General features: G+C 40.7%; 1 protein-coding gene across 3 annotated transcripts in view; it reads right to left on the bottom strand.

The window, feature by feature from the left end:
- Positions 1–10400: 10400 nt before the first annotated feature.
- LOC150058424 (integrator complex subunit 7) overlaps positions 10401–25990 on the bottom strand; it is a 51900-nt gene continuing 36310 nt past the window's right edge. For all 3 annotated transcript variants that reach the window (XM_090341234.1, XM_090341235.1, XM_090341232.1), the window contains 8 exons: positions 25237–25443; positions 18770–18964; positions 17747–17850; positions 16297–16365; positions 14743–14875; positions 13817–13915; positions 11501–11686; positions 10401–10800 (listed from right to left, as the gene is read on the bottom strand). In XM_090341234.1, coding sequence (XP_090197360.1) covers positions 10501–10800; positions 11501–11686; positions 13817–13915; positions 14743–14875; positions 16297–16365; positions 17747–17850; positions 18770–18964; positions 25237–25443 — 1293 coding nt within the window. In that variant the 3' untranslated portion in view covers positions 10401–10500. The remainder of the gene's footprint in view (positions 10801–11500; positions 11687–13816; positions 13916–14742; positions 14876–16296; positions 16366–17746; positions 17851–18769; positions 18965–25236; positions 25444–25990) is intronic.

The following is a 25990-nucleotide window of genomic DNA, read 5'->3' as shown; positions in this document are numbered from 1 at the left end:
ACTGTGCCCATCTCCATTATGGTGCTTTACGCATCTTCTCAGTCAATGCAAATAAGGCGCCATTCCCAAGTCTCTTCCCATGCACCTCTGCTAGATTCTAGCACCATGCACTGTTTCTCCTTACCTGACACCAAAAGTTTCCAGAGGGCAGGGACTCTGAGTGTGTTTTGTACACATGTGTGTGGCTTGCATGGGTAATTCATCCATCCACGAGGAAACAGAAAGGGAAGGAAAGATGAAGAATGAATGAGGAAGACCTAGTTGGACACTGAAACCTTAAATGTTTATGAGGATGCTGTTGCAGGAGAACAAGGCGAAAGAGTAAAGAGATAATGAAGTATCTTAATAATTTTCTTACACACCCTAACTCCTTTTCACCTCAGACCACAACCTTGGTGATGCTAGGGTTCTATTGTGCCTTTGTGATATCCTGGGCCACACTTCTACCTTTTCTCTGCTCAGCACTCAGAACTTGGAGATTTGGCTTCTGCCTGTCTGAGGTGAACTGTGGGTAGCCTTGCAGGCCTATCTGTCAGGATGGCTGTGAGCAGGGATGAGGGTTGGGGATAGCCTCTAAGCTAATAAAGGGACATGAGACAGTGGAGGGTGCTCTTGGATCCCACTGCCAGGATATAGTAACATTAGCCACCATTAGTTCACACTGATGCCAATCTTAAGGGCTGGTAAGCCTGGCCACTTCAGACAAGGTTGAAGGTGATGCAAAGCTATTCTGTCTAGCTAAAGAACCAGACATGGAGGGATAGAAAGGGTGCGTGTGTGCACTGTAGGAAAAGAGTATTTGGGTGGAAAGAAAAATATGAACAAAGCCACAAAGGTGAGAATGTACAAACCAACTTGGAGAACTTTGGGAAGCTAATTCTCTTGTACTCTGTGTCATACACATAGGGGTGTCCAGGGCTGAGCTTGGCCATTAGGCTGGGGTCAGTGTATAGTATACGGGGTCTTCAATAGCAGATGGAAGGATGTAGACTCTTATCAGGATCAAAATGAACATAGTTTTAATTTTTTTTTTTTTTTTTGCCAGTCCTGGGCTTGAGCTCAGGGCCTGAGCACTGTCCTTGGATTTTCTCAAGGCTAGAGCTCTACCACTTGAGCCTCAGCACCACTTCCGGCTTTTTTCTATGTATGTGGTACCGAGGAATCGAACCCGGGTCATCATGCATGCTAGGCAAGCACTTTAACCACTAGGCCAAACTCCTGGCCCAATTTTTTTTCTTTTAAAAACCAGAAGAGTAAAATGGGAAATAATGGTAAGTAGTTTACTCAAAGGAGACCAAAATGGAGCAGCAAGGAAACCAGGAAGTGAAAGCAATATTCCAGGAAGATCCAAGGTTATGAGCCAGGATGACAGTTGTGGAAACAGAAAGGGAGAATGCTGGGAAGGATGGGGCCTCCTGGCCTCCAAAGTAGGGCAGCTTCTGCCTGGACACATTATCTCATAGAAACACGCAGACACACACTGTGAGGTGAGAGAAACACAGCCTGTTCACCCTCATTCCATTCTCAGCTGTCTGTCCTGACCCCAGGCTACCCCCCAACACTTCTCTGTATCCCTCTTCTTTCCCTCCACCCACTCTGGGCCACAGCTGGAGGCATTTACGCTAAGGACAGAGGTTATTTATATCTGCAGCTGCACAGCCAGAGCCTTCTATCAGAGGAATTGTTTGGTGGGGAGCAGGCCCACACCTCATCTCCCAGGCAAAGCCCTCAGTAGGGAGCCTGCAGCTGTGACCACCATGTGATTCTAAGGGAATGGCGCCAGGAGGTCAGATGACCCATCCATCTGCCTCCTGAGGTGCCCTGGTGGCTGGACAGACCTGTCCTAAGGCCCTCAACAGCTCTCACATCACATCACCTCTTTCCTTTTACTCCTAAACTTCTGGCTGAAATCTCCTTGTTTTAAAATTCTGGGGTTGGAAGATTGGGGGTGGATGGGAAGGCATGGCTAACTGTCCAATACCCAGTCAACAAATAAATTCTGATCAGTTAGCTATAAGTATCCAGATTCATGGGACTCATATCCAATAGGTGTGACAGCACATATTATCACTGGATATAAGCCTACTTTTTAAAAGGAGGATATGGTTGTCTGGGCCTACAAACTCTACTTCTGAGGAAGGTGACCAGCGTTTGGTGGGCACCAGCCAGATGCCAGGCTGTATGAATGTTCTCATTCTAGCCTTCACCACTCTTTAACAGGACACTTATTAGCTCCTCTTGACACATGAAACCAAGGCTCAGAGAGATATGAGAAATACTGAGAAAACAGGAATGGAAGTGGAGCGGTGGCTCAAGTGGTAAAGTGCTAATCTTTAACCAAAAAACTAAGGCATTGCTGGGAGTTTGGCCTAGTGGTTGAGTGCTTGCCTAGCATGCACAAAGCCCCGGGTTTGATTCCTTGGTACCACATACATACAAAAAAAGCTAGAAGTGGTGCTGAGGTTCAAGTGGTAGAGCTCTAGCCTTGAGAAAATCCAAGGACAGTGCTCAGGCCCTGAGTTCAAGCCCAGGGACTGGCAAAAAAAAAAAAAGCTAAGACACAGTGCCAAGGCCCTCAGTTCAATAGTTCAATCCCCATTAGTAACACAGAAAATAGCCAGGGGTTTGCAGTGGAGCAGGGGATACTAGAAGGAGCAGTCTGTTCCTATTAGCAGGACATGGTGACATCTTCCCCATGTGTCCACATTTAAGCCAACCCTGAGGGCCAGGCAGCTGATGATACACAATATTGAACGTGTGTTGGGTCACAGAGATACACAAAGGCACATACCGTGGGAGGGATTGAGTGTGAGGGTGTTTCTGCAGGGCCTGGAAGGGCAAGTGCCCTTTTCACAGTGCAATAGTTCAGAGACAGAAGAGACCACGCTGTGATCAGTTATTTTTCTCCGACAGGGTTTGGAGTTTTCCATTTCCTTCCAACAGAGACCTGTAGCAGGCCACAGAGGGCAGCCATGGGGAAGCCTGTTCTTCCATTCTTCCCTGGAGAAGCTCATCAGGCTCAGAAGCAGCTCTGCCTCATCCAGCAGGGCTTCCTCATCTGCAGCCACACCAGTCTCTGTGAGAACCAGAGTAGCACACAAATAACTATATTCCCAGTGCCTGGTGAGTTGTTAAGTGTTCAATAAACACTTGGTGATTGAGACTGAAATGGTGTGGCCTTGCTGGCTGTGCCTTTGGCACATAAGACAAATGCTGCTGACTGAGCTTAGGGCCCTGTAATGTCAGCTGACTTACCTTCAGCGCTCAGGATGAGGAAATATTTTCCATCAGTCACTTGGGTGGGAGGGGGGAGCCGTGATGGGGAAGGGAGGGTAGCCTGAGACTCAGTCGGTTCTCTCCTCTGACAAGGACTCTCAAGGAGAGTCCAGAGGTACTCCTTCCCTGAGAGACAGCGAACCTTGCCAGGACTAATACACTTTTGTGCATCCCAGGGGACACAGTAACCACGGAGTAGGAAAGAGCTGATGCTGCTTAAGTGATTCCGTGATTACAGTTATTTCGCCTTAATGTTCTGGTTCCTTGGAATGACATTGAGGGGTTTTGAGTCATCTGATAGCCTGGCCAATGCAGCAGCAATCCATTTAAGTTTTGAGTATGAACTCCTGGTTCCTTAAGGCTATGTAGCTTCTTCTTCAGGAACTTATTTTTCTTCCAAAAACATTTTGTCCCTCTCTGATCATGCCAAGTAGAGACCGAGAGGGATGTAGGTACCTTTCTTTGGTTCAGTTGTGGAACTTGAACTCAGGGCCTGGGCATTTGTCCCTGAGCCTCAATGTGCTCAAGGCTAGAAGTGCTCTACCACTTGAGCCACAGTGCACTTGTATTTTTTGAGTGGTTAAATGAAGATAGTTTCATGGGGACTTTTCTGCCCAGGCTGGCTTTGAACCACGATTGTCAGATCTCAGCCTTTTGAATAGCTAGGATTACAGGCATGAGCCAACAGAACCCGGCTGGGACATAAGGCATTTTAAATGTTTGTAAACACCTTGTTTTCCTAATTACCCTATTTCCCTCCTGTCTGTTACTAAAAAACAGTATCAAGATCTGGGGTACAAGGGCTGAGTGCCTCACAAGGAAATACATTGTCCTGATTTTAAATCCTAGCATTACTGAAAAAAAAAAATCTTTAGGCCGGGCTCGGTGGCTCACGCCTGTAATCCTAGTTACTCAGGAGGCTAGGATCTGAGGATCAAGGTTCAAAGCCAGCTCTGGCACAAAAAGACCCGAAACTCTTTCTTTCTTTCTTTTTTTCACCAGTCCTGGGGCTTATACTCAGGGCCTGAGCACTGTCCTTGGGCTTTCTCAAGGCTAGAGCTCTACCACTAGAGCCATAGCACCACTTCCGGTTTTTTTCTACGTATGTGGTACCAAGGAATAGAATCTGGGTCTTCATGCATGCTAGGCAAGCACTTTACTACTATGTCAAACTCCCAGGCCTGAGGACCTGAGACTCTTATCTCCAAAAACCACTAGAAAAGGGAAGTGGGGTGTGGCTCAAAGGGTAGGGTAGTAGCCTGGAGCTGAAGAGCTCAGGGACAATGCCCAGGCGAGTTCAAGCCCTAAGACTCCCCACACAAAAAATTCTTTAGAACATGTGTGGGATTGTGCCTCAAGAGACAGAGGACCTGCCTACCAAGCCCAAGTTCAATTCCTAGTACAAAAATGAAACAACCCAGGCTGGGTGCTGTTGGCTCACGCCTGTAATCCTAGCTACTCAGAAGGCTGAGATCAGAGGATCATGGTTCAATGCCAGTCCTGGCACAAAAGTCCGTGAGACTCTTACTTCCAAATAACCACCAGAAAATGAAGGGGTAGTGTGTCTAATCTCCATGTTCTCTGAAACGAGAGGGCCAATTCCACCTGGAGATGGAACACCTTGAGGAGTCTTTCTGTGGATTCTTCCATCTCTGTATCAGGCCTGGTTATACACACAGCAGGATGGGAGCTGCTCTCCCTATTACACGGCATCTGCCCTTGCTGGTGAGTAGGGACAAAAAAGGGGTGTAGGGGGCCAGAAGTCTGGCCTAGTGGTCGAGAGCTTGTCCAGCATACATGAAGACTCGGATTCGATTCCTCGGTACCACACACATAGAAAAAGCTGGAAATGGTGCTGTGGCTCAAGGGCTCAAGTGGTAGAATGCTAGTCTTGAGAAAATCCAAGGACACTGCTCAGGTCCTGAGTTCTAGCCCCAGGACTGGCCCATTTTTTTTTTTTAAATTAACAGTTCACCCTGCTCAGCTCACTCACTCCATGCCATCAGGAGAAGCAGGAAGCAGGAAGCCTCATTAGCTCCACTGTTTCACGTAGATCTTAGGAAACAGAAGTTCTAGGCACTGGTAATCTTTCCCAATTCTTAACCTATTTTAGTCCTATTTTGAGGGTTCCTAATCATCTAAACACTTGATTCACTGTCACAAAAAAGCTTCATCAAAATTCACAAATGAAGCTGGAGGCTGGTGACTCATACCTAAGATCCTAGCTACGCAGGAACATGAGATTTGAGGACTGCAGTTTGAAGCTAGCCCATTTAGGAGTCTGTGAGACTCAACCACTCAAAAGATGAAAACATAGCTGTGGTCCATGTGGTAGATCACTAGCCTTAAGCATGGAAGCTTAGGGACACATGGACAAACACAAATGGACATACACACACACACACTCAGACAAATTACATCTCTAAGAAACCTAAAGGGAGTCGATACCATCCTTAGAAATGCTTTAATCATAACTGTAATTCCTAACTCAGCTGCTCATAGCTTACTGGACTGAGACCTACCAGGCAAGTGGACCGGTTCTAGCAGATACAACAAAATATAGCCGTTGGTGTTTCTTAGGCAAGAAATGCAAGGGGGAGGTGATAATCTGCTGGTAGGAAATCTAAACCAAAGCACCAGACATTCGGACTTTTTATACGTCCCATATTACTTTTAGTTTGATCGATAGAAGCTAAATCCAAGGCAGCACTGTAGCTAAGAATAGGGTTTTGTTGAGCCACACAGTATTGCGTTACCAGAAGCAAGGCAAACACACCAATCCATTGGTAGCTATACTCTTCCATACGGAACCTTTGGTACATCAAATAACTTCTGTGCCTCATCTAGTGGCCTACTTGAGGGTTTTATCTAGTTTTCTCATCGTCATTCCCTATACCATCCCATGTTACAGGCAGTAGCTACATATAGGTATTCAAATGAAGTAACAGTAAATAAAAGATGCCATTTTCATCATACTAGGCATGTTTCAAATACTGAGTACTTCTGTGTGCTTAGGGGCTGTATTGGACAGTCTGGTTTTGGTTTGGTTTTTTTTTGGGTAGTAGGGCTTGAACTCTGGGCCTGGGCATTGTCCCTGAGCTCTTCAGCTCAAGGCTAGAGCTCTACCTCTTGAGTCACTTCTGGTTTAACCGGAGATAAGAGTCTCATGGACTTTTGTGCCTGGGCTGACTTTGATCCTCAGATCTTAGCCTCCTGAGTTGCCAGGATTACAGATGTGAGCCCTGGCACCTGGCTGGACAAGATAGTCTTATGAACATCTTCATTATCCCAGAAAGTTCTATTGGCCAATGCTACTTATATTCCGTATACCAAGAGGCAAGCTCATCTTCACTTCTGTCTCAACAATCTATTCTTTGAATCAAAATATAGCTCTTGAGTTTTCTTTTCTTGTAGAAGTGGGAGGGAGAGCCAGTACTGGAGACTGAACTCAAGGCTTCCTTGGGCACTCTCTTGCTTGAGTCATAGACCTCAATATTCTGCTAGCATTTATCTATCAAGTGACCCACTTAAGGAGCCATGGCACATTAGTCTTATAAAGAGAATTTACGAGGACATCCCAAGGATGTGCAAATCTTCTTTGGATGGTTAGCTCTTCACAGAAGAGAGACTTAGATATCACCTTCAGTCATCTGCCATCTTGATTCGTTGGAGCTAGATAGGCCATATCAGCTCTCTTGGTTTAAGCTGGAATGCACCAGCTCTTTAATCACTATATGGTCAATATACTACTGCTATCTTCATTAAAGGCAACAAGCAGAAAATTATTTTACATAATTTTCTTTGTATGTTTATCTTGAAATACTTTATTTCTAACAAAAATTGTATTTTGATTAGGACAGCATTATGCTTATCATTCTACACTCAGACTGCACATAAAGAAAGATAGTTTGGTAACAGAAAAACAACTTTTTATTTGGAAGAGATAAAATGCAAACTTAAGAACTGCTCTAAGGGACTGGGAGTGAAGCCTACTGGTGGACTGCTTGCCTAGCATGCATGAAGCCCTGTGTTTGATTCCTCAGTACTATATATACAGAAAAAGCCAGAAGTGATACTGTGGCTCTGGTGGCAGAGTGCTAGCCTTGAGTAAAAAGCACTCAAGGACAGAGCCTGACCTAAAACTGAAAAGTAGGATAATAATACTAGTAATAACTATAGAGAAAAAAGGCTATGGAGCAGGAAAGCTTTTGTGTGCTACACCTACCCTCGAAGCACCATCATTTTCCTATTATTGAGATATAAGGGAAGGATTCCTTTTAAATAAGCTTGCTCAAAGTCACAAAATTAGGTAGAGCTAAGGTTTGATCTGGGTAGTATGGCATCTGATAGATGATGCCACCAGCTTTTAGGCTATATTAAAGTCATTAAGCATTAAGAACAAATAGCCCTGTCTTCTTAAGAGTCAATCAGTGCTCTTTACAATCTGTATTTCTGAATTCTTAGAACATGCTTATTTCATTAAACATTCTTATTTCATTATAGAATGTTTACCTTTTGTTTTTCCCTAAGTAGTTTTTCATTTCATTAACTGTGGTACTGAAATGATAGCTTTCCCCTCTTCAAGAAACTAACAACTAGTACAAAAAATACAGTAGATTATTATACTGAATTCTGATCTTGGGTCTAATGAACATATTTTTTTCCTTCCATAGTTATTTTTATACTCTAAAATACTTGAATATGCTCTTATTTTAATAATTCAATTCCAAATTTGTGCCAGGGGTCAGAATTTTTGTAATTAACAATCAAATGTCTTTTAAGGTCACAAAATCTGGGAAAGTCTCAAAGGAACTGGTGGCTTTCTAAATTCGTTTCTTTTTTAGAGAATTCTACTTTGAAAGTGCCAGAAACTTGAAATCCACACTGTAATATTAGCTACTTAATTAAAAAATAAAGGTTTTCCAAGAACTGGTAGCAAAGTATAGCTCAGTGGTAGAATGGATGTAAAAGGCTCTGGGTTTAATCACCAGCATTAAAAACAACAACAACAAGCCAGGCGCTGGCAGCTCACACCTGTAACCCTGGCTACTCAGGAGGCTGAGATCTGAAGGTCACAGTGTGAAGCGCCTGGGCAGGAAAGTCTGTGACACTCTTATCTCTCTAATCAACTAGTAGAAAACTGAAAGTAGAACTGTGGCGTAAAGTGATAAGAGTGGCATCCTTGAAAGAAAAAGCTCAGGGGGTAGCACCCAGGTCCTGAGTTGAAGCCCCATAAATGACAAAAAAAAAGAAGCTATAAAAAGTTTTTCACTGTTAGTCTTTGGGCTATCTGAAACTATAATGCTTGAATGTAGAAATCTAGTCTAACTCAGCCACTTTACAAAGAAACCAAGTTTTGAGACAGTGGTAGAATGACTTGCCCTAGATCAAAGAGCTAAATAATCAGAACCAAAAGTAGAACCTAGGCTTTCTGAATCAGCTCTTTACATGCTCAAAAGAGCAAAGAATTGTGCATGTCTTTGCCATCACTTCGGTTGTTTTCTTCAAATCTCATGTTCCTAGACGCTCACTAAAGATGCACACTGTGTACTGTATACAGCAGGGCTTCTACTGTGATCTACAGTGGACCCTGAAGATTTGAAGCTATCCAACCAGGGCAGCATAACGTACTATTATTCACACTGGGACAATATATTGTTCACCAAGCAAAGTGATCTTGAAGGGACTAGAATTGTTAATTACTTACTTCTCGTTCCTAGAGGCTAAAAATTAAAAAAGAAAAAAATACAAACAACTCCTTTTGTTAAAACTTGAACTCTAGCTCTCTCTTGAATCAATGTGACCTTGATGAGAAAAAGTTAAAACACAGGTGAAGAAATTGGGAGATTTATTTGAAAGGGGAAAATTCCTGGGAATGTGCTGTTCTTTGTATTAGCTGTATCTAGCCCAATTGACTATTATCAATATCTGCAATCCTACCAGCACCCTAGTGTTCAGAATTCATGATCCCCCAGCACTAAATGATCTTGAGAAAGTTTTATCAATGCCTATGATACTGTGTTAAGACAAGAAAGTATGTAATTATATGGTCTTCAATCAGTACTGCTATAGAAAAAAACGGCTTTTCTGGTTAATCAGAAAACTCTATTCCCTGAGCATCCCAATTGATTGAGGTTAAAAAGAGATTGTTCCTTCTACAGGATCAAATTTAGCATCACATACCTTGTCAAGTAAAAAAAACCAAAGAAAAGATGCGCCCTTTTTAAGACATTAAGGGAGTAAATGTCATTTTTTTCCCACTTGTAGAAACAGTGGAAAAAGTCTATACTAACAACACACATCAGAAAACAGAGCAAATTAACTTGCAATTTTCCTGTGTAATTGCTAGCGGCTCTTTGAGACTATTAAATACAAAGATAAATAAATAAAGATTGCTTTAGCTCAGAAAAAAGACAGGTAAGTAGTTAAAACAATACAGCAGCATGCTTCAAGCTCTGGAAGGCAGGATGTTGTAGATATGCCCTGGAGCCTGTCTATGGTGTGACTACCACCACAGACAAACGCTGTGTGGACTGCTCACAGTTCCCAATGCTAACTCAGAATTCCAGGTCAATGTCAAGCAGCAAGCTGTGTATTTTGGTAGTGAGGCAGTCAAATTTACTAATTCAATCACTCCAATATGTGACTATTCTTAAGACAAGAAGAAAAAGAATAAGCTCAGTAACAACCACCACTACCAAAAAACCAAAACCAAACAAAACAATAGCAATAAGCTGAGTATAGGTGGCTCTCACATCTGTAATCCTAGCTACGAGTGCAGAGATTTGAGGGTCATGGTATGAAGCCAGCCCAAGCAAGAAACACTGTTGAGACTCTTATCTCCAAACCAGAAATGGTACTGTGGCTCAAAGTGGTAGACTGCTAGCCTTGAGCTAAAGAGCTTAGCGACAGTGCCCAGGCTTAAGAGTTCAAGAACCGCAACCAAAAACAAAAACAAAACTGCAATAAAATGAGAATGTTAAATATGAAATAAAGGACTTCCTTTAGAAGGAAACAAGAAAAAATTTAGGGGGCTAGGAACACAATTATTTCTCAAAATAAAATTCTAAGGAGAATTCCCCATCCCACCCTAGAATTTTACACTGCAGAAATCAATGAATAAGTGGACTTCACATTGCAACTTTTTCACATGTACTATGAAAAAAACAAACCCTTCTGCCAATTTGGTCAATCCTTTGAAAGTGCAGTGTGCTCATGGCGAGGTTAAAATCGCGTGTAGGCATTGCGCTGCTGTTGCTGCTGCTGCTGCTGCTGTAAGGGCTGCTGGGCTTGCTGCTGCTGTAGGCGAATCTGCTGGGAGTAAGGATCTTCCAGTGATTTGACAAATATAGTAGTTCTGGGGCCAGTCTTCCATACAATGCCATTGGCATCTTTCACTGAAGATTCTACTGTGATGTTATGTGTTCCAAGAATAGCAAAGTTCAACAGAAACTGGGTACTGAAGTAATCATTATGAGGCTCAACCTTCTGCTCCATCTCATTGGTCATATTGTCAATGGGTATCTGCAACGAAAGAATGTTAAAGAACAGTAGCACCCATATTCAGAGCGTCCTATGAGCCAAGCCCTGTTCCAAGTACTTGGTTTAGTTATTGCAAACAACCAAGATACAAGGTATTATTATCAATCACCCTGCTATTCAGATGAGGAGGCTAAGACAGAGAGGTTATGTTGTCCAAGGTGATACTAAAGCAGAGCAGGAATGTGCACTCAGGCAGGCTGACTTGGGTCTACCCACTTAACCATTAAGTAACATTGCCACTTAACTCTCCTAGATCAGAATAAGCGCTCAGCCTTTCAACTCTTTCATAGGCTGGCCTCTCTCCATGATCTTTCCTCCCCATATCCTAATCCCCATCTTCATTCTGTAGAGACATAGTCTAAATACAAGTCAACAAATAAGACATAAATAACCACCCATTTCAGGGAGTCTAAAATCTAAGGGACTAAAAAGAACATAACACTAAGTTAAGTTAGGTACCTAAGTTAGGTGCTTTTATAGCTCTAAAAGTAATTAAAGTCAAAGGTAGATCTCTTATCTGCCTACATTCTTTGTCCAGGCAGAGGAAAGGTAAGTGTTTTTGACTCTTCAAACCACACTATCTGATCCCTTGGGAGGTAAAACTACCACCTGATCACAAAAGAATACTGGTAAACTAAGCTGGTAAAATCTGTATCACAATTCTGCCTGTTCTTGAAATTACCTTGTAGTCTTGTCCTGATTTACTCTGTAGTGTTGAAGAAACATTCAGACAGACAGATTGAATTTTGCGGAAGAGTCCTGGTTTAGATCCATGCTGAACCACTCCCTCTACCTTTAGGGCCAGCTGCTGGTTATTCTGTACAGCAATGGGCTCTGCAGGATTCCGAGGGGATGGAGACAGTGCAAGCTGGAATGCAAACATTAAATAAATGGCCAACAACCAAGAGCAAGCTTCTTTCTGCTAACCACTGGGACCAGACTAGCACACTGGCCTAAGTACTCCACTATTCCCAGGCTGGGATAACCAAGCAGAAAGACCTTCAAACTCAAGCTTCTTTATGCATTTTGTCCCTTTTAAATACTACAGAGAGTTTCATTCCAGATTTCACTTTTGTTCGAGGTTAACAGGATTAGAGACTAGCTAAGATACTGCTCTGCCAGGGTTTGTGGCAGGACTTTCATTTGATAATGACTTCCTTTCAGTAGGAAATATACTGACATTTTCATGTCTACCTGCTGTCTCTTTGCTCTAAGGTAATTTAAAATAGATTAAATTCAAATGCAAATTAACTTTAAATGCTGGGATTACTTGCCTAATGAAGTCATGATATAAAAATGTCACAAAGTAATGTTTCCATGTGTTTTGGTCAGTGGCACTGGGGATTGAACCTAAGGCTTTCTGTATGCTAAATAAATACAATACTTTTTTTAAAAAAATTAAATTTAGGGGCCAGGAGTTTGGCCTAGTGACAGAGTGCTTGCCTATCATGCACCAAGACCCAGGTTCGATTCCTTGCTACCATATACATCGAAAAAAGCCAGAAGTGGTGCTGTGGCTTAAATGGTAGAGCTCTAGCCTTGAGAAAGTCCAAAGCCAGTGTTTAGGCCCTGAGTTAAAGCCCCAGGATGGGCAAAAACAAACAAACAAAAAAACAAATTAAATTTAAAAGCAAAACATTTAAAGACCTAAGTGCACTTCAATTGCAGAAAGCTCAATTCTTGCCAAATGAAAAGATGAAAAAAAATTTGTTACTGATAATATTGCTAAGCCACTGAACTAATCAACCCTAGAGTCAATTTGCTTTAGGAGGTATTCTTGTCTAGATAATTAATTTTCTTGATTATGTAAGTCATTTTGAAATGGAATTGTTATTTGTAATAAAAAATATCTGAAAGAGGGCAAAAGTTCACTGAAGACAGCAAGTGACAGGGAATCTCTCAGAAGTGAAAATTTACTCCTTTCTCAATTCCATTCTAAGATTCAAAAACAGTTTTTGAAATTTATTTTGAGGTACTGATGACTGGACTTCAGCTTTCAAACATTCTGCTATAACTTTGAATTCTGATTATTTTTTAAAATGGTGCTATTAGTGGAGTTTAAATTTAGGGCCTGGGTGCTGTTCTTGAACTTTTTTAGCTTAAGTCCAGTACTCTACCATTTGAGCAACAGCTCCATTTCGAGCTTTTTGGTAGGTAACTGGAGATAGGAATCTCATAGGCTTTCCTGCCCCAGCTGTTATCAAACTGCAGCCCTCAGCCTCCTGAGTAGCAAGATCCACCACTGCCCAACTCCTGCTTAAAAAAAAAACAACAAACGAACAAAAAACAGGCACAGTGGTTCACACCTGAGCCACAATCCTCAGATCCTGGCTCAAAGTCAGCCCAGGCACTAAAGACCATGAGACTCTTATCTCTAGTTAACCACTAGGAAACCAGAAGTGACACTGAGGCTCAAAGGGGTAGGGTGGGAGCCTTGAGCTGAAGAGCTCAGAGACAATGCTCAGGCCCTAGGATCTGACAGTAGCCTTGAGCTGAAGAGCTCAGGGGCAGTGTCCAGGCCCAGAATCCAAGCCCCAACGATTGACCAAAAAAAAAGACTTCAAAAGAGTAACTCCAGTCATGGCCAGTTCTCCAAAACTTGTCACTCAAAAAGAAAAGGACTCTGAAGGTAGGACTGGTCATATTTTATTGGATCTATTTTGGTTTAAGTTGCATCTGCAAAGCCTGATCAGACAGACTCAGTTCAAGATCCGTCCGGGTGATTATAATAAAATCATCAACTGACTCCTAGAGGTAAGGGACAGGGACTATCTTCAGTTACTCAAATATATGTCTCAATATATTTGGCACCAAGTTTAAAAGGGAGTTTAGCTCTCAGATCGTTTGTTAAATAGAGGAAAAGCATACAACTATATTTATAAATTTGGTCAAAATCCAAATACTGAAGTACAGCTATGTCCCTATATAATTAAAATTAAAGATAGCTGTTTTGTTTTTTTCTCAACCCATGTTAACTTTAATATTCTTCCTATTTTACCTTGATGCTGGTAGATTGCAGTTTCTGGAAAAAGTACCTCTGAAATGAAAGGGGCACTTTCAGCAAGGCAATGATGGCATTGCAGAGGCATGCTGTATGCTGAGGAAAATACAAACAAAGTAAGTTTTCAAATTGAATCAACAAATCAGACACTTAGGAAGGCATTTAAAACCATATACTAAGAGTTCATATCAAGAAGCAAACAGGCAGGAGAGTTAGAGAACAACACCTAAAAATATGAGCAGAAGAGATACTCTTCAGATGATGGGTTTTACACATTGAATTTCTATATCCCCTCAAATTCATATATGGTATTGAAATGCTCCAAGATGATATCTGGAGAAGAGGTTGCTAAGAAGGGATTAGAGTTCTTTTAGAAGAAACTAGATCTCTTCCTCTTGTCTCTTTCCCTTGTTCCCTTCACGACTCCCCCCAGTCTCCCTGCCACTGAGCTATGCCTCCTGTCCTTTTCAGTACTGGTTATACCTAAACTGTAATCTTCCCTTTTTTCACTTCCTGAAATAGCTAGGAAACTGGCAGACATCACACCAGCTTGAGTCTTGTGGGTTTTTAATACCTGGACCAGGTTGGAAATGTGATCTTGATCTCAGCCTCATACATAGCTAGGATGACCAGAGTAGAGCCACTGGAGCCTGACTTGATATATTTTATGTAAAAATAGCTTGCTTCCATTTGACTAGAGCAGACTTTTAAATGTCATTGTGGCTTTGTAGCGAGCAGATATACCAAGTGGTATCATAAGTCATCTCGTTTAATTGTTACAATGCTATAAGGCAGGTGTTATATCACCCCTGTTCTACAGATAATTAAACAGGCAAGATGTAACTTGTGAGCTCACCTAGTATCAAGATTACTGAAAACTTATGTCACAGTAACAAAAACTCAACAGAAGGAATGTAACTTGCCATGTAAGAAACAGGAGTGTACTTCCTATTGAGTGATTCCACCTCCTCCAAGACATGGTTATATACAGACATCATTCTCCTCTCATATTCACTATCGGCATGAGCTGCTCCAGTACATCCATATTCCTGGAAACTGAAGCAAACATCAGTAAACAACCAACCAACATAGTCTATATGTCAGTGTCTATATGTACTAGGGAAGCATGATAGACAAGAATTAAAATGAAAAATAAATGGCTGGGAAATTACATAAATCTAAAGCATACAAATAAAAACCAGGAATGTGCAAAATTGCTAGTATGTAACAGAGCATTTTAGGAAGTTTCACCTTGGTTTCTTCTTTTTTCCTCTACTGCTACAAACCAACCCCTAAAATTCTAAAAAAAAATACCTCTAAATGAGTTAAAGAAGGCAAAATTTTGCTTAATAAAACTTTTAAGAGGGTTTCTTGACAGGACAGTGTGATTTAAATATACTGAGCCTAACATTAATATCACACAGATTTAATGCCTACTGCATGAAAGGCAGGTCAACTAGGAACCTTATATACATTGTTTCTTTCATCTTCACAATTACTCTGGCATGACTCCGTAAAGGCCTATGTGGCTCATGTGATAAGGGATCCTTGCTGGTCTCCAAAATTCTCTACTGAGACAAATTGGTTCTGAAATGAAGTGGTGAGCCAATTTTGGTTAAATTTAACCTGCTTTGTTGATATTCTTTTTGGAGAAAGCTCATCTCAGAATCTGAGGCTCCACTACGTTCAAATTGTAGATGGTGGAATGCATGTTCCAAAATAGAATACTCTCCTGAGGAAAACTCAATACAATACTCTTTAATACAAAAAAATTAAGCTATTTGGGGAGAGGATAAGAATTTTTGTTTTGTTTTTCTGGATGGGGCTTGAACTCAGGGGCTGAGTGCTGTTCCTAAGTTTTTTCACTCAATGCCAGTGGCTCTACCACTTTTGAACCACAGTGCCACTCTGCTTTTCTGGTGGTTAACTGGAGATAAAGTGTCACAGACTTTCCTGCTCAGGCTGGCTTTGAGCTAGATCCTCAGATCTCAGTATCCTGAGTAGCTAGGATCACAGGCGTGAGCTACTGGCACCTGGTGAAGAATTTCAATAAAGAAAAATCAGCCTTACAACCCAAAAAAAAAAAAAAAAAAAAAAGAAAGAACGAAAGAACGAACGAAAGAAAAAGAAAATCAGGAATGTCTTTTGGTTTAGGAAACCAAAGAATAAAAATTTCAAGGTCAAGCTTACTTGTTTTATCAACTCACAATTTTTCACAATAAAGCTCAATTATACAAGAAACTGCTCAATTATTTATCTGAGTGTTTTGCAAATAGATGATATAGGATGTTTCCCTATACCATCTAGAGTTAGAAAATGTATGTTTTCCCCTAATTATGTGACCCTGGGCAAATGTTAGAAAACTACTTCCTTTCTGTTTTTACTTCTAAAATGTATTTTCTGAGATAATCTTGTGAAAATTAGATAAAATAACACATTTGAAAATATTTTATGATGCAAACTAATATTGGAATTACCTTGCTGATTCTGGATCCAAAATTAAGGCTTCTATTGCATGAGATATCAGCAAACAGCTCTGCTGCTGTCTAAATTAATGTTAAGTTAGACATGTAAACATAGAAATCATTTTATATTTTATATTATCTGAATATTAAATGAGCCAAGAAGATTGCTTTTAGTGAAAGTGATCATGTTATAAACTCAAAACGGTGTGCAGCTGTACTTTTTCCTTCTAAGTGATACATATTGCCTGTACTACTGATTTTCAAATTCTGTATTTCAGAGGCTGCTCAAAAACTTTGTTTTTAGATGGGCATTGGTGGCTCCCACCTGTATTCCTAGCTACTCAGGAGGCTGAGATCTGAGGATCAAGTTTCAAAGCCAGCACAGGCACTAAAGTCTTTGAGACTCTTATCTCCAATTAACCCCCAGAAAACTGGAAGTGGTGCTATGGCTCAAGGGGTAGGGCAGTAACCTTGAGCTGAATTGCTCAGGGACAGTGCCCAAGCCCAGAGTTCAAGTCCCATGACTGACAAAAAAAAAAAAAAAAAAAAACCCAAAACAAAAAACAAAACTTGGTTTTTATCTGTTTTATATAGCAACTCTTCATAAGAATTTGAAATAAAAATATAGAAGTTTTATTGGCAAAATTCTAAAGAAGAAAGAAATCCTATTAAATGCAGTGCCTTTACCTTAACAGTTCCTAAGCAGGGGCTCAAGGAATCTGTCAACGATCTTAAGTTTATTTTTGGAATGTATATGGATGTATTTTGTATGCATTAGGGCTTGAACTCAGGGCCTAGTTGAACCATAGCTCCACTTCTGGCTTTTTGGTGGTTAATTGGAGATTCAAAAGTTTAATGAGACTTTCCTGCCAGGGTTAGCTTCAAACCACAACCCTCAGATCTTGGCCTCCAGAGCAGCTAGGATTACAGGCACCAGACACTGGTGCCTGGGAACATATGCATTTTGTAAGGTGGCGAGTACAAAGCACTCATCAGGTTTAGGTCAGTAAAACAAAAGAAGTAGCAACAAGTGGGCCACAATATAGTGAGGGACAACTATATAATGCTGCTACTTTGCGGATGTTCTCCTACCGTGCTTGAGGTTTACAGGTCCACTGTAATTCTAAATTTCAAAGTTATCGTGTGTGTGTGTGTGTGTGTGTGTGTGTGCGCGCATGTATGTGTATAAATGTGTTGGTCTACATTTAAAAGACCAGTTCTCGGGGCCGGGAGTTTGGCCTAGTGGTAGAGTGCTTGCCTAGCATGCACGAAGGCCTGGGTTCAATTCCTTGGTACCACATACATAGAAAAAAGCTGGAAGTGGTGCTGAGGCTCAAGTGGTAGAGCTCTAGCCTTGAGAAAGTCCAAGGACAGTGCTCAAGCCCAGGACAGGCAAAAAAATTAAATAAATTAAAAAAAAAAAGTTCTCAAGAACAAGAAATACTAGGGCAAGTTAGGATACAATTCTACATTCCTCAAAGTTGCTGAGTCGGCATCAAAAGATGCCTGATAAAGATCCCCATATCGTGAAGCAAGGCTTCGGAATTCTTCCATGGACTGCTTCATCTATAAAGAAGAAAAATAAATTAGCTATGATAAATACAAGCACATTACTGTCATTACATGAAAAATATGAAAACAAAATTTTTCAAAAACGGAAAGAAAAATTGTATATAATTATTCATTTTCCTTTCTTTCTTTTTTTTTTTTTGCCAGTCCTGGGTCTTGAACTCAAGGCTTGGACACTACCAGTTGAACTACAGCAGCACTTCCAGCGTTTTCTATGTGTGGTACCAAGCAATTGAATCTGGGTTTTCCTGCATGCTAAGTAGGCACTCTACTACTAGGCCAAACTCCCAGCCATCATTATTCATTTTCATAAACACAAGGTGGCAAATAAAACTATAAATGTTCACAAGATTATAATTTATATATGATATTTAGAAATAAAAACAATTTATAACTTTCAGTAGGATAGTTATAAGCATTCCAAGCTTCCTCACGGTAATTCCATTTTCTTCATATTAATATGTAGTATAGGGCCTCAGTGCTCATGCCCTGAGTTCATGCTCTAGGACTGGCCAAAACAAAACAAACAACAACAACAAAAAAAACCCCTAAATATGTAGTACAAACCATGGCATCATCAATCACGTTTTTGTTTGTTTTTACTTGGCTTGAGCACTGTCCTTTGCCCAAGACTACTGCTCTGCTACTTGAGGTACAGCACCACTTCTGGTTTTTCTGTGTATGTGGTACTGAGGAATTGAACCCAGGGCTTTGTGCATGCTAGGCAAGCACTCTACCACTAGGCTATGCTCCTAAAACACATCAGTCTATTTGGCAAGACAGGAGAGTTAAGACATTTGATACCATCTCTGAGTTAAATCACTGATTTTTAACTTTTCAAAAATTTTCATTTTACAACCTCTAAAGCCCCAAGAATATAAATGAAAATTATACTGAAAAGAGAGTTAAGACATGCCTGATTGGAGATTCGACCACATCTCTGAAGGTCATTTCCTAAGGTCATGGCAATTGTTGTGGCAATTGCAGGTGGAGGGCTTGTCTTGAGACTATTACAAGTACAGATAAGTTGAGAGAAGGCTTGGAGAAGATCAATCCTGAGCTTCACAAATTCACACTGAAAACTTAAAGGATTCAGCGGTGTACTGGCAGCCTGAAATTAAAAAAAAAAATACATATTTAGGATAAAGTAAAAGCAATAGGAGTTGGGACATTATGAATTAAAGTTGGCTTTCCGAATTTGGAAAGTTTGCATCTATGTATTTACCCTATTCTGGTTTATAGGAAGCCAGACCCTGGTGGCTCACATCTATAATCCTAGATACTCAGGAGTCAGAGATCTGGAGGCAAAGAGGCCAGTCCAGGTACAAAAATCTGTTCAGAATGACAGTCTTGCCAAGGGCTATCTACAAATTCAACGCAATAACCATCAATATCCCAATGTCATTCTTTAAAGAAATAGAAGAGGCAATCTAAAATTTCATATGGAATAATAAAAGACCCTGTATAGCAAAACAACTTCTTAGCAGAAAGAATAGCACAGGAGGAATTTCAATACCAAACTTTAGACTCTATTACAGAGGTATAATAATCAAAACAGCTTGGTACTGTACAAGAACAGGCCTGAAGACCAATAGAATAGAACTGAGGACCCAGATAATAAACCACAGATCTATGGCCACCTAATCTTTGACAAGGGAGCCAAAAAAATAGAATGGAAGAAAGATAGCCTCTTCAACAAGTGATGCTGGCAGAACTGGTTAAGCACCTGCAGAAAACTAAAGTTGGATCCTTCTCTGTCACCCTGCACTAGAATTAACTCCAAATGGATCAAAGATCTCAAGGTAAAAGCATCAGATATTCTGAAAACTTTACAGGAAGGAATAGGAGACATACTAGGCCTCCTTGGCACAGGCCGAAACTTTCTCAATAAGGACCAAGAAACACAACAAATCAGAGAGGGGCTGGATAAATGGGACTGCATTAAGCTGCAGAGTTTCTGAATGGCACAAGACATTGCTAGTAAATTAAATAGGAAGCCTACAGAACGGGAGAAAATCTTCACTAACCATACAACGGACAAAGGTCTCATATCTAAAATATATCAACAGCTCAAAAAATTGAATCACTCCAAAACTAATCTCCAAAGTAACAACCATCCCATTAAAAGATGGGCCAAAGACTTAAAGAGAGTCTTCTCTGAAGAAGAAATAAGAATGGCCTATAGACACATGAAGAAATGCTCAACATCTCTGGTCATAAAAGAAATGCAAATCAAAAGAACTCTAAGATTCCACCTCACTCCAGTTAGAATGGCCAGGATCAAGAAATGTACTAACAATAGATGCTGGAGGGGATGTGGCCAGGAGGGATCACTACTACACTGTTGGTGGGAGTGCAAACTTGTTCAACCACTATGGAAAGCAATATGGCAGTTCCTCAAAAGACTAAACATAGAGCTCCCCTATGACCCAGCTATTCCACTACTTGGCATTTACCCACTTGTCCAGAAATAAGGGCATACTAAATCCACTAGCACAACAATGTTCATTGCAGCACTATTTACCATAGCAAAGATATGGAACCAACTCAGATGTCCCTCAGTCAATGAGTGGATCAATAAGATGTGGTATTTATACACAATGGAATTCTATGCTGCTGTTAGAAAGAACAACATCGCCCCATTTGTAAGGAAATGGAAAGACTTAGAAAAAATCATATTAAGTGAAGTAAGCCAGACTCAAAGGAACATAGACTCAATGGTTTCCCTCATTTGTCATAATCAGTAGAAACCTTGGGCTCTCCTAGCAGAGATTTAGAATAGAGCAAAACCTAGATACATAAGGCCATACAGTGTGACGCTAAATGAAAGGACCTCTAGGATATAAAAACAAAAGCCATATAATGGGTGATTGTTGTCCTTAATGTACTATATTATCTCTCATCTCTTTTGCTGTCCCTTGGTTATCTCATATTGTTACAGTACTTCATTTTGTTATCTGATTGGATAAATGCATATTTGGTTATTTGAAATTGGATAGGGAAGGGGGTAAAGTAAAACAAAATGAGGGGTGGGGGTGGGGGGAGGGAAATGGGGACCAAGACATGAGAAAGGGTATCAATGTATGTGAAGTAATGCACCTTCTATCTGATGAATATAATGTAACCCTCCTATTAATTACAATAAAAAATATATGAGAAAAAAAAGAAAAAAAATCTGTTCAGCAAAAAATAGGGTTGTTGGTATGGCTCAAGTGATAAAGCCAGCCATTAAGTAAGCCAAAAGAAAGTAAGGCTCTAATTTCAAACCCAGATATCAGTGGAAAAAAACCAAACCAAACCAAACCAAAAAACCCAAATCCAACACTATTTTACATTTGTGCTGACTATGCATATATAGTAATGTATACTTGCCCAATATACCTTTCAAAATGCTAACAGCCTTTATATAAAGAAAAGTCCATGAAACTCTTGTTTTTTGTTTTCCTTTGGATCTTAGGGTTGAACTTGGCCTAGGTGCTGTCACTGAGCTCTTTAGCTCAAGGCTACCACCCTACCCTTGAGCCAAGCCCCATTTCCCATTTCTAGAGGTTAGTAAGAGTTTCAGGTCTTTTTGTTCCCAGACTGGCTTTGAACCTTGGTCTTTAGACCTCCACGTCCTGAGTAGCTAGGATTACAGGTGTGAGCCACCGTGCTGTGGGCTTCATGAGACTCATCTCCAATTAACCACCAGAAAAGTGGAAGTGGCTCTGTTGCTCAAGTGGTAGGGCACTAGCCTTGACCTGAGAAGCTCAGAGACAGCACCCAGGCCCAGAGTTCAAGCCCCATGACCAACAAAAAAAAAATTAATAAAAATACTGGTAATACTGCTCTAACACAAATTAGTATATTAAAAACTTCTGTTTAGTCTGGCTGAAGCAGGTGGCAAACACGAGCCTTAGAGCTGTATGACCTTGGGTAAAAATAATTTATGTCAGGAAGTCAATGCTCATACCCAGATAAAAAATAGGAAGCTACTGTCAAGTCCACACTCTCAAGTACACAGATCAAACAAAAATGCTCAACCTTCTCCTTGCATAAAAAAGTTCTGTGAAGCATAGTACAACTAAAAATGCTGGAAGTTTCCAAGGACTACACAGATCATACTGCTTTCCCCTCTGAAATGACTTAGAGGTAGAAAAAAATATATATTTTTTAAATTCTTGAGATCAGTGTCTCACTATGTCTCCCAGGTTGGGCATAAACCTTGGCTCAAGTCATCGTCTTATCTTACTTAGTCTCCCAAGTAGCTGATATGACAGGTACATGTTATCATATATAGCTCCTCTTATTTATTTTTTTAATCCTCAAAGTTCTTATGATCTGGTAGATAGAATAACTCCATTTCAAAAGGAGAAAATCTGAGATTAATGTTCTACCTCAAGTCATACTGTATGTATAGACGAACCAGACTAAGTTTCAGCAGCTCACCTGTCAGTCAAGTGTGTAACTGCCTACGTCAGAATAGTCTTTAATTATGGCTAACACTCATTAAATACATACACAAAGTGTGGTATTCAATAGTTTTCAAAAATTAATTCCAGGTATACCACCGTTTTGTGAGTCTTAACTTTATTACAGTGAATGATTAGTAACTTTCTGCTTCATATAAGCCAGAAAATGAAATGATTTTATTGATGTGAACTAATAATTATACCTTTAAATTTTCTGTGACATTATCCTAATACAGAGATCAACAATATTTCCAAGAATAATAAGGTATTAATAATAAAAGTCATAATAGTCAATGCTACCGTTTAAAATGGAGAGAAGGACTAGGAATGTAGTTCACAGTAAGGCATGAGCTCAGAGTAAGTTCTGAGGCTCTATACCTGGCCCAACTAAAAACAAAAGCAAAATAAAACAGGAATATTTATGAATTCTCGTTCTAAAGAGCTATAAACCAGTAAGAATCTATTCAAGCCGGGTACTGGTGACTCATGCCTGAAATAGAAGCTAGTCAGAAGGCAGAGATGGGAGGATCATGGCACAAAGCCAGCCTAGGCAGGAGAGGTCATGAGATACTTTATCTCCAATGAACCTCCAGGAAGTGGTACTGTGGCTCAAAGTGGTAGAAAGCTAGCTTTGAGCAAAAGAGCTCAGGGACAGTACCCAGGCCTTCAGTTCAAGCCCCATGATTGACCCCTCCCCCCAAAAAAGCATAAGCAATTTAAAATATATGTGCCCTGGGGTTGGGAGTTTGGCCTGGTGTTAGAGCACTAGCATATATGAAGACCTGGGTTAGATTCCTCAGTACCACATACATAGAAAAAAGCTGGAAAGGGCCGGGAGTTTGGCCTAGTGGTTAAAGTGCTTGCCTAGCATGCATGAAGACCCGGGTTCGATTCCTCGGTACCACATACATAGAAAAAAGCCGGAAGTGGTGCTGAGGCTCAAGTGGTAGAGCTCTAGCCTTGAGAAAGTCCAAGGACAGTACTCAAACCCTGAGCTCAAGCCCAGGACTGGCAAAAAAAAAAAAAAAAAGAAAAAAGCTGGAAGTGGTACTGTGGCCCAAGTGGTAGAGCTCAAGTCCAAGGACAGTGCTCAGGCCCTGAGTTCAAGCCCCACAACTGGCAAAAATAATAAATAAATAAAATATATGTGCCCTATAGAAGTCTGAATTTGTATCTTTTATGCTATCTATTCTTTGTTCTCAAAGTACTACTTTTCAGATAGACCATTAAAAATGCATATACCAATATAAATGGATATACACAACTATTAGAAAGTTTATGTCTCCCACAAATAGTTTTTAAAGTACTGTTGAAATACTTTAAAAATGTTCTGTGTTGCCAGGCATGGTGACTCCCTCCTGTCTGTATTTCTAGCTACTTGGGAGATGGGTAAATTGTGGTTTGAGGACAGCCTGGGGAGAAAAGAAAAGCTCACAAGATCGGCTGGGCACTGTGATCCACACCGGTCATTCTAGAGATGTGGGGAAGCACAGGTAGGAAGATCAGAGTCCAGGCCAGCCTGCATATAAAGAAAAACTACTGTAAAAAATAACACAAAAAGGCTGGAAGAATGCCACATGTGGTAGAGCACCTGTCTAGCAAGTATGAGGCCTTGAGTTGAAACCCAGTACCAAAACAAAAGTTGAATGCTGACTATAAAACTTCTTGGGGGGCCCGGGAGTTTGGCCTAGCGGTTAAAGTGCTTGCCTAGCATGCACAAAGACCCGGGTTCGATTCCTCGGTATCCCACATACACAACCAAGCCGGAAGTGGCAGAGATGAGACTGCAACAATCGACAGAGAGCGAAAGCAAGCAAGCGGAGCCCAACCGAGTGGTGGCCGGAGCGAGCGGGGCCGGAGCGAGCAGGGCCGGAGCGAGCGGGGCCAGAAAGAGAAGGGGGCCAAAAAAAAAAAACAAAAAACAAAAAAAACAACTTCTTGGGGCCAGGAGTTTGGCCTAGTGACCTAGTGAGAGAGTGCTTGCTTAGCATGCACAAAGACCCGGGTTCGTTTTCTCAGTACCACATACATAGAAAAAGCTGGAAGTGATGCTGTAGCTCAAGTGGTAGAGCTGTAGCCTTGAGAAAGCCCAGACAGTGCTTAGACCCTGAGTTCAAACCCCAGGACTAACAAAACAAAACGAACAAAACTTCTTTTCTTGTAGTGGAAAATGCCCTTTGATTAATGTAAAAGTGTTCATTTTAGGGAATACAGTCTTATTTCGGAATATAAACTTGAAGAAATTAGTAAAAATTTTAAAATTTAAGAATGTTAAGAATTTTTATCAATCTTTCCTCTTCTTGATGGCAGTGAAAACAAAAAGTTGTAAATTGTTAATTTGGGTATCAGAAGGGTAAAAAAGCAGCTCAGTAGAACCTTTGATTTAAAAAGCTCAGAACTTTCCCTAGAGATGACATTCAGTGGTCAAATGTTTGCCTAGCATGCATAAGGTCCTGGATTTAATCCCAAGGACTTGTGGGGCCTTGGAAAGGGAGGCCAGAAGCTGTGGTTTATTTCATGATGAGTAACCATATATGACCTGGGGTGATGAGGTCAGAGGTTTCGGGCTGAGGGTGGTACTGGGCTAGGCTGGGAGATGACGGGTGAAAACCTAGAGAAAAAAACTTTCCATCTCCATGCCACATGTCCTTTCTTCATGAATTAAATTTTCCTCACATACAGTACCCAGAACTTCATTGAAAAACAAAATGCAATCTTTCAACAAGCCTATGAATATTTAAAAGGGTAGGGGGAAAAGGTTGATGCTTATTTCCCTGACTACTTTATTACTTTGATTATTTCTGTTTATTACACTTATGTTGATAAATATATGTGCTTGCCGGTTTCCAAATAGTTGGAAACAGGATTAACTTATGGAAAGGGGGGAACTTACACCAATCATGACTCGCAAGGTGGAACTGAGAGTACTCACTGTTAAGGAAGCAATCCCTTTGTGGTAGAATTTTAAAGAGTCAGCAATGCAAGAAAGTGCTGAACTGTAATTCTCTTCCTGCAACCCGGTGAGACACTGTTCTGCATGTGAGAATTCCTTCAAACTATTCAGCCAGAAGTAGAAGTGTTCTGAGGCAACTTGAGTCAGCAAACTCTGATAAAGCTCTCGGGCCATGTCATGATTACCCTAAAAAAGAAAAGAGAGAGAAACTAAAGAAGCATGTGATGAAGTTCTTATACATAAAAGAGTGGAGGTAGCAGATAGAAGATTATGCCTATACTCTGGATACACTTGTACAATCATTCCTCATATTACATAACTCTTCAAGACTCACTCTAAATTTCTTCAGTGAAAATATGCTGAGCTGCTTTTATGTAACATAATGCTTACTGTTCTTTACTAAAACACTTCCAAAAAGAAAACTATAATCCAAGTCTAGAATTTTAGTTAAAAGTGCATTGCCATTCTAGATGAGCTATTTAGTGGGGTGAAGTGAACCCCAGGGGTGCTATCTGCTGTCTCCAGGTGGGGAAGGTCAATGTCCTGAAATGCTTGGGAGAGCTTGTTACAATGAAGAACTGGTTGACAATGACGTCCCTCTCCCATTGAGAAAACAGAGAGGGTTTTATGTGTTATCCAGACTTATCCTCAAAGGATTTTTGTACTACAATGCTTTGTAGTTAATAAAGGAAGTTAATAAAAAAGTATTAGGCTTTTCATATGGCTCAGAAGA

The sequence above is a fragment of the Megascapheus bottae genome, chromosome 10, assembly GCF_031878675.1.
Source record: "Megascapheus bottae isolate mThoBot1 chromosome 10, mThoBot2.hap1, whole genome shotgun sequence".
Classification (NCBI taxonomy): domain Eukaryota; kingdom Metazoa; phylum Chordata; class Mammalia; order Rodentia; family Geomyidae; genus Megascapheus; species Megascapheus bottae.
This window is presented reverse-complemented; position numbering and strand designations above follow the sequence as displayed.